At 44.4% G+C, this 12,169-nt stretch overlaps 1 protein-coding gene across 8 annotated transcripts in view; it reads right to left on the reverse strand.

Annotated features, from left to right (window-relative positions):
* The window catches only part of CSF3 (colony stimulating factor 3), a 38,339-nt gene extending 26,410 nt beyond the window's left edge, over window positions 1–11,929 (reverse strand). For 5 of the 8 annotated variants that reach the window (XR_013978881.1, XR_013978882.1, XR_013978883.1 and 2 more), the window contains exons 1-3: window positions 5,586–6,237; window positions 3,656–3,763; window positions 662–808 (exon numbers count right to left, since the gene is read on the reverse strand). Coding sequence is in view for 4 of the 8 variants with exons in the window: in XM_080978369.1 (XP_080834495.1) it covers window positions 662–808; window positions 3,656–3,763; window positions 5,586–5,774 (444 nt within the window). In the remaining 4 variants the exon portion in view is untranslated. Of the gene's footprint in view, window positions 1–661; window positions 809–3,655; window positions 3,764–5,585; window positions 6,238–6,899 lie in introns of those variants that run through there. The other 3 variants (XM_080978370.1, XM_080978371.1, XM_080978372.1) reach the window with 3 other exon arrangements.
* Window positions 11,930–12,169: the final 240 nt, after the last annotated feature.

Consider the following 12,169-nt stretch of genomic DNA (forward strand, 5'->3'; position numbering starts at 1 on the left):
GCAAGCGGTCCAGGATAATGGGAATTGCATCTTCAGGGCTACAAAGCTCCCCATGCCTGCAAATTGGGAACACTGAGAAGGGGAGAAGAACTGAAGTTCCTGGGGCTGTGTCTTAAGGAGGAGGGGATTATGGATCATCAGTTTCCATGAGCAGGAATTACCCTAAACAATCACACCCTTTAACAATCATGTGTTCCTTGAAGAAAGGACACAATGACAGCTAGAGGTATTATTAATACCCTGACATGCTAATCAATATGTTCCAAAAGAAATCAAGAAGGAAGGAGGCCAAGGGAAACAGAGGGGATGAGCCGCCTGTCTCAGAAACAGTCTTCATCTGCAGTTAGTCTTCCATATTCTGTCTCTGTGTTGCCCATGGAATTCAGTGGAACAGACACCGAGACAATAGCAGCCAAGACAAGCCATGCCAGAATATGCATCTGGGTTGGTGCAACTGCAGCCAGCACTAGGGGCATCACCACTCTTCCAGGAGGGGAAGCAACTATGAAGTGCAGACAACAGACCCTGCTAAAATGGCTACGGATATTCCTGCTCCCACAGAACTTGGTGCAAGCATGCAAGGGCTTCTTCTCACCTCCTGCCCACCTGTTCTGCCCCCTCCCTCAGCCCAAGCTGAGCAAGTAGTAAGCCAGCTTCTCACCTGTCGGTGGATGTTGGTGGAGAGGTTTGAGAGGTCCAGCTGGAGGCCAGTCACTTTCTCAGAGAAACTTGGCAGGATCTGGGCAACGTGTGATAGGCTGTGCTGGTAGGTGCTGAGGCCTGTCTGTATCTGGTTGAAGCAATCCTCCTGCAAGAACAAGATTTAAGGGTGGGGAAGAAGGGTTACAGCTTTTGTCTGGATAGATCTCTCTCGCTCGCACACACAACTTTTCCTGGTTCCCATTTAGGCTGGAGACCACCATTTTTCACATCCAGAGTGTAGACAGTATTTTAAAAAGGGGGCTTGTTTAAATTATTTAGGACATTCATTCTCAGGGCAGTTAAGATACAGTCAATCCATTTTTGCAACAACAGAGCAAGATCATTACAGCAAGGCAGAAATGTGCTTCCAGGTAGGCTGATGAGGATCTTTTATGGAACTACAATGCCCATGAACCAGAGCAAACACAGCCAATGGCCAGAGATGATGGGAGCTGTATTTCAGTAGGGACACAAATTTCTTCACACCTGATGTGGATCACTGAAAGCAATGCCTCTCAAACCAATTTAAACTCTTAAAACACTATACACAGCAACCCAATTTAGGGTGTGTTGTGAGTATAAGTAAAACCATGTGAGATGAGATATTAGAAGTGGCTCAGTTTGATCATATGTGGTGGAGAGAGAGAGCAGAAGAACAAATGAACAGTTCAAGTTGGTATAAAGGAGAAGGCTCAGTTTCCCCTGCCAGAGAACAAAGCGGAAAAAGGCTACAGGTTTAAATATTAACTTAAGGTGGGAAAATTAAGAGGGTTCCTCAGAAGAAGTGGCAAGAGGAGAAAAAGTTTTCCCATAGTAGGCAAGCCAAGACATTGACATTCCTTACGTACAAAGGCATAGAGTCCAACATCTATGTTATTGCTCAAGCTTTCGCCAAGCAGGTCGGCAGCAATAAGATTGTTAAGAAATATTTGCTGTGTGCTAAGAAAACATGAAGGGGATTTTTTCTCTCTGCATGCTCTTATCTTATTGGCTATTTGGTAATATTCCTCTCTACTTGAGAAGTTAAATACACAACATGTTACAGAGGTGTGCCCGAATATCCCCTGGAAAAGGGTACCCCCTCACCAAACCTCATTTGAGTGATCAGCCTCAGAACTCATTTTGAGTGCTAGGAGGGGACCCAGGGAAGAGTATTTGGGTATTTGAGCATGTATGGAGTCTTCTTCCTTTGCCACTGGTTAACTATAACCAAACTTTGTAATGAGTGGGCAGGGCTTCTAGATTAGATACATATTAGCCTCAGTGATTTTTAACAGCCAGCCTTAAAGTGTAATTTGTTTTAATTTGCTGATTGCTACCAATTTCATAGTCCATGCTCAACTGAATGTGCATATGTAGTTCTAAAGAGAAAGCATGGATTGAATATAAACAGAATCCATGTGGCACATAGGCATTAATTTTGGAAGAGGGAGATGTGTGTGTGTGTGTGTGTGTGTGTGTGTGTGTGTGTGTGTGTGTAAAACTAAGATTGCACCTATAACCAGCAATTTTATTGTGTGGGTGGCGAGGGAAGTCATTACTATAAGTCAGTAGCCCAGTGGAGAAAAAATGCTCCTAGTTGATTTGTAATAAAGTTGTCCAATATATCAGTGAACATACTAATGCTAGATATTCTGGTGCAGTGGGCTCTAATCCACAAAAGCTTGCGCCATTATAAATGCAGCGAAGCCATCAGGGGCAGAGGTCCAGTGCTACGCTCAGAATGAGAAGGAGCCCCCACCCTGGCAAAGCATCATGGCTAGCTTGCCATCTTAATACACATTGCCACCTAAAAAGCTTCCCCTCCACATAACAACCATTTTGTCCAAAATCAGTAAAGTACAGCGTATTTTAAGTGTGCCATAAAACTCCCTTTACTGCTTCCAACAAACAGAGCTACCCCCTGGAAATCATAATGCTACAGTTTTTCACGTGGCTGTCCAGATGCCCCTGAGATTCTTTCCTCTTCTAAAGTTATGTTCCCACCAACCCCACCCTTTCGCAATCAGAAAAGGCAGATCCTTCTGTTTCTCATGAGCAAGCCCTTCTGTTAAGTACATAACTAATCTTATCCACTCAGAATCCTTTACTTTGCTGGCTCATTGCTTAACCTGCAAACGCGCCGAGTCACGATTGCAGCACCAGGGGAAATGGATGACATCTGGTTTGGTTACCAACAGGAATTCCCCCTTAACCCTCAAAAGTGTATTTTTGGCAGTCGGCCAGGCAACTACTACATCAGGCGTGGACTGCCAATCTTAACCAAGATTTTGACATGAATGAAGGGTAAGGCATGCAAAACACATAGAATTATTGCCACAGACCCTGCTCATCCACACACACATCTCCTTGCATTGGAGGCACAGTCAGGCATTTGCTGAAGGACCACACCCAAAGCAAGGTGGGGGGCATTAGCAAGAGCCCCCTAGACCTATTGCAACAAGGAGGCAGGCTCACTCAAGGATGGGGCTCACAGAGGGTGTCACAAACTGGCCATTGTCCATGTTATAGCTGTGCTATCATTTTGTCCCCCAAATGAAATGGCCTCAGTTCTCTAAGCATTTCCCTACCGCTTTATAGCTAAAAGAAAAATGGTGAAATGACAGACATTTGCTGTTTCTCTTAGTGGGCATGAGAAATAAATGTGGGAAGAAGCTGGAGGTGTGGAGCCTGGCAAGAAGTTTCCAAAGCTGGTAGGCAGGCAGGAAGCCGCTCGCTCACTTCTTTGAGGACCTAACACTCCTTTTGGTTCTGGCTTCCTTCCACCTGTTGCTGCCTGCATTATTTGTAAACAGATATTGCAAAGCTCCCTCCTACCTTATTGAATTGTTGTTGTTTTCCCACCTGGAACTTTCTGGGGCGGTGGGAACAGGCGGGAAATATAATTGCACGTTAACAGGAATGGGAAATATAACTGCTTAGGGCTTGTTACCGGACGGTGGCTTCTACATACCTTGTTACAGAGGTCTTTCCGACAATGGGAATAATCAACTTGCTCAATGCGCAGGATTTCCTGCACCAGTTGCAGTTCGTTGTCACTGCCAAGCCTGAATTCTTTACGCTGTGGGCAGCAGGCGGAGGGAGAAACAAGGAGTTGAGGTCAGAAGAGACAAAGGCCCCAGTAGCCAATATAGATATATAGCTTGCTTGTTCCCTACTGGCAACCCCATGAGCTCCCACCACCTGTATATTTTACAGTACTTTAAAAAGGAATTGGTGATACTACCAGGAAGGCAAGGGCTCCCCAATACTTGCTGCCCACCACCCAGCCTTGTAGTTCGTAAGAGTACAGAAACCTTATCTACTCATTCTGTTAATGCAAGACCTTGTCTCTGCCCTGCTCTCACAAGAACCTAATGTGCCCTGTTATTTAGTGCCTTCACTTGAATAAGGAGTCCATAGTAAAGGACTACATGTCAATAGACAGATCAACATCTATGGGATCACTTGGAATGCAGCAGTAAATTATTTCATAGAATAAAGGGAGGTGTGAATTCTATAGGAACACTACAGTAGTGCAGAATGGTTATAACTTATGAGTGCAGCGTTTGCAAACCAGCAAGTTTCCAGTCCTTATGATAGGAAGCTAAGTTATGCTCTCAAGTGCATGAACTCTCAGAAGTCAGAGGAAGAGACTGATGAATACTATTTCTAGTGTTTGGAAAGAGACCTGCAGAAACCTCTGCCTTTTTTCATAACAAAATTGGAGTAAATTATGCCACACTGAAACTACTGAAAGCACCAACACGCAAATATCACACACCCAAAACCCAAACCAAAGAATCTGATTCTAGCCAAAGGGTGGCAGACTGAGCAGCAAATATTGGCATTCATCACAGCGTGATTTTTCTTCCGGTTTAAGTTAGGCTTGGATAAGAGGAGGATTAAATGCATTTTTACGATAATTTGACAGATCTAGTCAAACTAGCCCCTCCGCCCTCTGAGGGAAGCCAACGAGAATGCCAAAGCTTTATTCACTGTCTGCAAACAATTTTTATCCTTTTGTCACTGAGGGAAGGTGACCTTTCCAGGTTGGCACAACCTCACAAATGCTGGGAAAGGTAGGATCAATGCCATTTGTTCAGATTAAATGGGGCCAGGGCCAGGAGAGACTTCCACAACGCTAGAAGGGAGAAAGCTACGCTCTCTATGAGGTTAAGTCTCCGGGGCAAGCTGCAATTTCAAGGAAATGCCGGGAACGGAGTCCCATACCAGAACAACTTGCCAACTATTTTGTTTATCCGAGAACTCAGCTCGATGAGAATAAGTTATTTGTACTGGAGTTTACAGTGGTTCAAAGCCAAGAGCTGCAAAATAATAACTGTCAGGGCATAATCACTTTCCAAGTTGTTATGTTACTGGGGAGGTGTGTTATATACAGGATAAATTAGGCAGTTTTTCAGGACTGGGCTCCACCTTTTGCTCAAACCCATCCTGGCACAATATTTGGGGGGGATCATCAGTCGATATTTGTACTTTTGAGATTCACAGCGGTAGTTTCAAGGAGTGGACACATTTTTAAAAGGTGGGTAATATCGAGAACTGGAATTGGTCCTTCAGGATTTCTCAGGAAGTGTTTTATATCATTGACCAAGACATCCCTTTTAGATACCTGCCTAAACCCACAGCTTCTGCCAGTGTACATAAGCTGTGGATTTAGGCTTTGATCGTGAGCAGCCTAATCCAACCTGTTGGGTTTTGAGTGTTGTTCGGCTACAGCACCCATCACCCCTGACCACACTTGGATGGGACTGATGGGATTTGTAGTTCCAAAACACCCGGAGGGCACCAAGTTGAAAAAGGCTGCTCTAGACAAACTGTACACCTTCATCTCTGCAATATTCCTTGCCCAGCATTTTCCTCTTCTGCTCGCAACAACTCACCAGATCATTCTTCATTTTAGCAACATCCTTTCTAATCCTAAGCACAAATTCCAAATTGTCAAGGACGGAGTCTGGGTACCCGGATGTCTCTGGCAGGGGTGTAGCTGAGCACATCAATCCCCACAGTGCAATGCTGATCAGGGGCAAAATAACATCTGGAGGAGGGAGAGAGAGAATGAATGAGGTCATATAGTCAGTGGAACAATGGAAGAATAGTTTCACTGATATAAATTAATCCAGCACTAGTATCACTGGCTCCATGAGGTTGTACAAGAGAACTTCCCAGTGGGCTGCATCCTGCAGGTCAGATCTCCCAGGCTCCCACTCCCACTTTTAAGGGCATTTCATCTTCCTACATGACAGGAAGGAATACCTTTCAAAGAAGTTCAGGAAAAGCATGATTTAGAAGCACATGGGTTTTTAAAAAATAATATAAATTTACACTCATTTTCCATCTTTAATCCAAGGGTCACTCACCCACTTTCAGTTACAAAACTGGGGAGCTAGATGTACTACTCATCTCAGAGCCATAGCTACAAGGAAGAGGGAAGGCTGTGCCAACATGGCCCTCAGAGAAGTTCCAAGCCCCCTGGCCTGTATTTTAAGCTTTCAATTTAATCAATAGTAAGAGACACAAAGTGGGACGCGGGTGGTGCTGTGGGTTAAACCACAGAGCCTAGGACTTGCCAATCAGAAGGTCGGCGGTTCGAATCCCCGCGACGGGGTGAGCTCCCGTTGCTCGGTCCCTGCTCCTGCCAACCTAGCAGTTCGAAAGCACATCAAAGTGCAAGTAGATAAATAGGTGGGAAGGTAAGCGGCATCTCCATGCGCTGCTCTGGTTCAGAAGCGGCTTAGTCATGCTGGCCACATGACCCGGAAGCTGTACGCCAGCTCCCTCGGCCAATAAAGCGAGATGAGCGCCGCAACCCCAGAGTCGGTCAAGACTGAACCTAATGGTCAGGGGTCCCTTTACCTTTACCTTAAGAGACACAAAAGGAAAGGCTTTTGCTGGCTGGCCTAGCGTGATACAGCAAGTATTCTGCCCAATATGGGTTGATACTTCCAAGAATATTAAAACGCAAACCTACATTCTATTTTAACTGGAGTTCGGTCCCCAAAGCGCTGGTCCACACTAGGCAAGGAGGAGAGGGAGAAGTCCTGTACAGTATTTAGATCATTGAATTGTACAGCTGGAGGGGACCACCAGGGTCATCTAGTCCAACCCCATGCAACGCAGAATCTTTGGCCCAACGTGGGGCTCGCACCCACAACCCCGAGATCAAGCGTCTCATGCTCTACCGGCTGATTACGCACAAATAGGAGAGAGGTGTAAAGGAAGGGATCTTGTTCCTTTGAAGGGATCTTCCCTTGGTCACGTTTATCTTCCGGCAGGCGGAGGAAGTAGCTAAAGCACTCCCGCTTCCACGTGTTGCTGCCGGGCCACAGCGGGTAATTTTGCCGAATTTTTTGTTCTCCCTTCTCCTCGCAGTAAATCATCTCCTTGCTCAGTCCATTTTGGCGGCTTTTTATTTTTTGCAAATAAATTCATTAGTGGGGGAGGCGGGGCTGGCAATTCGCGCATACACTAGTTATTTTCTCAAATAAGAAGCCGCCGCCCCATGGAGAAGTCTTAAATCCCCCTCTCCACACATTTAGGATGCGTGGGAAAAAATCCAAAAGTCCCTACTCGAGCGTAAAACAGAACTGGGGCGCGTTAGTTTATGCTCCTGTTAAGGGTTGGAGATGGGAAAAGAGTCGCGGGGGGGGACCCAACCCCACCCAGAGGATCAAACTATCTGTTATACACATCCCGATTCCGAAGTTTCTGGCCCGCCGCCCTTTGCTTTAAAAAGCGGCGTGGAAGCGGCAGCCCCCGAGACGCGCCTGCGCGCGGGGCGTGGTTTCGGCTCGATTGGGTGGCCCGTGGCAAATCACTTTTTAGCTACCAGAGGCGGCGGACTTCAGGCTTGCGAGGGTGCGGAGGGGTGTGTGCGTCCTTGTGTTTTCAATAAGTAGTCTGAGCCGGGTGGAAAAGAAAGCACCTTGAGAATTTAACTCTCACCCCTAGAAGTTGTTTCGAGTACCAAAACTAAACCGCGCTCGCAGTCCTCCACGCAAAGACCCAGCTCTGCAGTGCAATTTAGGGTGGGGTTTTGCTGCCGTCGTTTGTTTGCTAAAGCAACCCGGAGTGAATCCTGGCCGGTTTTTATTGCAATCTGCCGGGAGATCGAGAGCTCCACTCGCAGACTTGAAAGTAAATTAGAAAGCAAATTCAAGACCCCGAAAAGGACTGCTAAAGTAGTGTGGAGATCAGGGAATCATGCGGCAGGCAGTTCCAGAGGTTAACGCTGTTCAGCCTTTCCTAAAAGTCACTGGGACCTCTTGTGAAACTTAAAAAGTGTCTCCTTCGAGCTCGTTTGAGGAACGATACGAAATATAACCGAGAATAACTTTTGAAAGAACTTGGCTTTTCTTCTGGAGCCCGTGGATTAAATAGGGAGGCTGGGAAATCTGAGCGAAAGAGTAGCCTCCCTGCCCCTTTAAGACTAAAAACAGGAATCAGCCCCTTGCTCAGAGAAAAGACCTAAACAAACGAACAAGCCCAAGGTTTATTAGCCTTCAAAAATCTCTCCAAGCTGGTTTTACCTTAACCACTTTAAACCTAACAGCCCACCATCCTTTCCATAAGAAAATCTGCTATTTTGGGCGTAACGCAGAGTTGGGGGGTTGGGAGAGAACACTTCTGCTAAACCTGAGACCCTTCCTCCTTTCCCATCCGCCGCCCCACAAATGTATGAAACAGGGAACGGGTAAATAGATTTACCCTCCTTATAAATAACAAAATCCAGCTGCGCTTGTCCCAAAGCGTGCAACTTACCAGCTCGCTCGACCTCTGCGCCAGGCGCCTAGAACGGGCTGACCAAAGTTCTACTTACTTCGTTCTGAGCTCATCCTTCAAAAGCCTTTGAATCTCTTTGCGCTGGACCTCCTCCCACTTTTTTTTCCTCCTCCTCTCGAGATGCCGGATGACGGCTTGCCTGTACTTCTGCCGGGAAGGAACACACCAGGAGCAGGAGAGGCTTGGCTGCTTCTGTGTCCAAAGGGGAGTGTGAAAAGATCCTTCAGCCATTAGGGGTATTTATAGGAAGTTTGGGGAAATTCCTCCGATGGAATTAAAGGTGTGGCCATTAACGCAAATTGAGAAAGGGGAGTAATTTTTTTTTAAAAAAAGATATATCCTGTGGGTCGATGAGTAAATAGAGTAATGGGCTCTGATCTTCATAATGTGCTTGGGGGAAAAAATCCAAGATTTTAGTTAGCAGGACTCCAATCATTACTTTTTCACAGCTAACCCTATTTGTGCAATGGGAACTTCCTTTCGTCCCCCTCCTGCGGAATGTGAGTTTCAGTGACCTGGGCTGTTTTCAGGTGTTTTGCTTAAATTTGATTTAAATGGATTGCATTTCCTGGTTCTGTGGTTGAAATGTAATACCTGTGTTGGTTAAAATGTATGTTAGATTTAAAAACTGTTACCCTTTTGTTTTTAAAAAGAATTGCTGGAACAATAATGCAGAAAAACGGATGCACCACAAATAGTAGCCAAGTTAAGGAAGCACCCATATGTGGAAATCTACTGTTTGCAAACCAGAAATTAATAAATGGTAGTGGTCTCTCAACCATTTCATATTCCGCCCCCCTCTTACTTTCACATAGCTGACCAGATTTGACATTAGTGCCAGATCATACTTCACATCTCCTCAAGCAGCTAGCTCTCTTTAAGAAGTATACAACAGATTGCCCCCATTATCTTGCATACAGTATCTTCACAGTCACAATTATATAGGCTGCTGTGTTGCCTTGGGGCTGATGGGAACTGTAGTCCAAAAATCTGATATAAAGCAGAGGCTGGTATATAATAAAACCCCTGTGTCTTTAGCTGAATTAGCTCATTTACATAGATGGTTTTAAAACCTAGTAATGTCTCTAGGTAAAGAGAATATGCCAAACAACTTTCTATCTGGGTATTAGTTTGACTCCAAAACACGTTAGCTAAAGCGAAAATCCACTGTACGGTTGTCTCCACATTTTTAAGGCACTTCCAACACTTGGCTTATTACAGGGGTTACATATTCATCAAATGAAAAGCTTTTGACTAGCCACAAGGTTGCCACAAATCAGTAGTTTAAAACTGCTTTACATTTTGTGTTGGATAAAGTGGTCTGTTGCCTGGGTGATTTCTATTCCTGAGGGTGCCATGTTTTGTCATTTGAGGCTCAAGTGGCCTCAGCAACTAGGAGTGCCTTTCACCATCTTCAGCTGGTCCAACTATTCCTGGACCAGGATAACTTGATCACGGGAGGCACTGGGAACTCGCAAGACCGGATTATTGCAATGCACTCTATGTGGGGCTTCCTTTGAAGTTGATCAGGAAGTAAGATCCTACCAGCATTTTATACTTCCTTGCAACGATCTGCATTGGCTACTGATTCGTTATTGGACTGTTCTCAGTGTTATTCCTCTTTGGTATTTAAAGCCCTTAATGACTTGGGACCAGTTTACTTAAGCAGCTGTCTTGCTTTGGCTTATGGAACTTTCACTTTTAAAGTGCCACATACTGTCCATGTCGCATTTATGAGCAGTCGATCTTTTAGTGCGACGGCACTGGTACTTTGGAAATGGCTACCTATTGATACCAGACAGGCCCCCTCACTACGTTGTTTTAGAAGCCTACTGAAAACTTTTTCTGTTTCAGTAAGCCTATCAGCAAGACACATGATTTAGTTCCCAGATTTGTTGGTTATAGGTTTTATCTTTGTTTTGCACCATGATGGCTTTATGTAAATTTGCTTTTAACTGGTTTCTGGATTTCAGCTGTGTTTTTATCTATAATTTCACTTGGAGAGCTTTTTTTATTTTTATTTAATCAAGTTTACAAAATTTATAAATAAATGCTACTTCCCTGTCATTATAAATTAGATAAACCGTGTTTATAATCGTTGTCCAAAGTTTGTCATAATTAGTTCCCTCCCTGACATGATGGTTGATTTGTAGCTAAGTGCATGGAAAGCCAATGCCATATAGTGATCAGAGTCTCAGAGACCAGGGTTCAAATCCCCCCACTAAGCCATGATGCTCACCAGTCCAGTTTGTGCATAATGCTCAGCCAAACCGTGGCTTCGCATGAATGAGTAAGGATGTGGGTTCCTAGAAAGCCACTTCACTCGTGGTTTGCCTTCCTGTTACTCTCAAACCCAAGCTCATGGTTTATCTCTCCCGGGCAACCTATGAGCAGTAAGCCATAGAATAAACCTTAGCTACAGCTTATCCATAGAACAAGCTTAGGCTTATTACGGTTTTGCCAGAGTGAGATAAACTATAAGCCCACGTTCAGATGTAATGCTGAACCAAACCATGGCTTAGCTCACAGCCGTGTGACAGCAGCAGGATAGGAGTAGGGGGCAATGTGGCTGCGATTTTCTCTCTAGGAACCTTCAGATTTTCTTGTTCATTGCATGGGCACAGTTAGACAACTAAACGTTAGTCTTCCTTTGGTTTTATTTGTTGATTTCTGGGGTGGAGGTGGTAATACGTTTTTGTGGTCTCTGCTGTTTTCAAGAACAGTATAAAAATTGTTTTGTATTAATTAAATAAATAAACCAAGTATCTAACCAGACAAATATTTTTTATCAAAAAATATATACGGTATTTCCATGTATTAACAACTAGCTTACAGAATGAAGAGGTTGAGTTTAGCCTTGGTGTTCTCTTGTTCTATACCTAGGTTGGGCTTGGGGAGGGCAGGTGTTATGAAACAACTTGTGTGAACATAAGGATAGGATTACATTATCTCCCAAAGCTTGCCCTCCTGCCTATAGAAGTGGCCAGGTCTACCCACACAGCAGAACAGGTGAGAAAGGACTGTTCCAATCCAGACTGATAGTAAGGAATCCTAGTTGTTGTTGTTGTTTTAATAGTTCTCTATGTAAATTCATCCTCATCATAAAGAGAAACACTACTACTACTACTAATAATAATAATCATAATCATAATCATTGCAAGAAGAAAACTAGCCCAGCAGCAAATGGACTGGGCTGTAATCTTTCTCCCTGATATGCTAGCTTTTTTATGTTGGGAACTGCTTTTAGGAAACTGGTTGTATTTTTTTTAACCTAGTAAGAATACATTATGAATTATTATTATTTTTTGCTGGATTTCTTTTCTTCTCTTTTTTTCCAACACCCTCATCCTTCCAGTCCACTGGAGTGTTCTCCAGCTTTGTTACAAACGATGCAGAGAAAACTACCATATTTTTTGCTCTACAAGACGCCCCAGACCACAAGACGCACCTAGTTTTTGGAGGAGGAAAACAAGAAAAAAAATATTCTGAATCTCAGAAGCGAGAACAGCAAGAGGGATTGCTGCGCAGCAATCCCTCTTGCTGTTCTGGCTTCTGTGATAGCTGTGCAGCCTGCATTCGCTCCAGAAGACACACACATTTCCCCTTACTTTTTAGGAGGGAAAAAGTGAGTCTTACAGAGCAAAAAATACGGTAATCGAGAGCACGACCTTGGGCTGATGAGTTG

Source organism: Podarcis pityusensis (assembly GCF_964106645.2).
Source record: "Podarcis pityusensis genome assembly, chromosome: 13".
Classification (NCBI taxonomy): Eukaryota; Metazoa; Chordata; class Lepidosauria; order Squamata; family Lacertidae; genus Podarcis; species Podarcis pityusensis.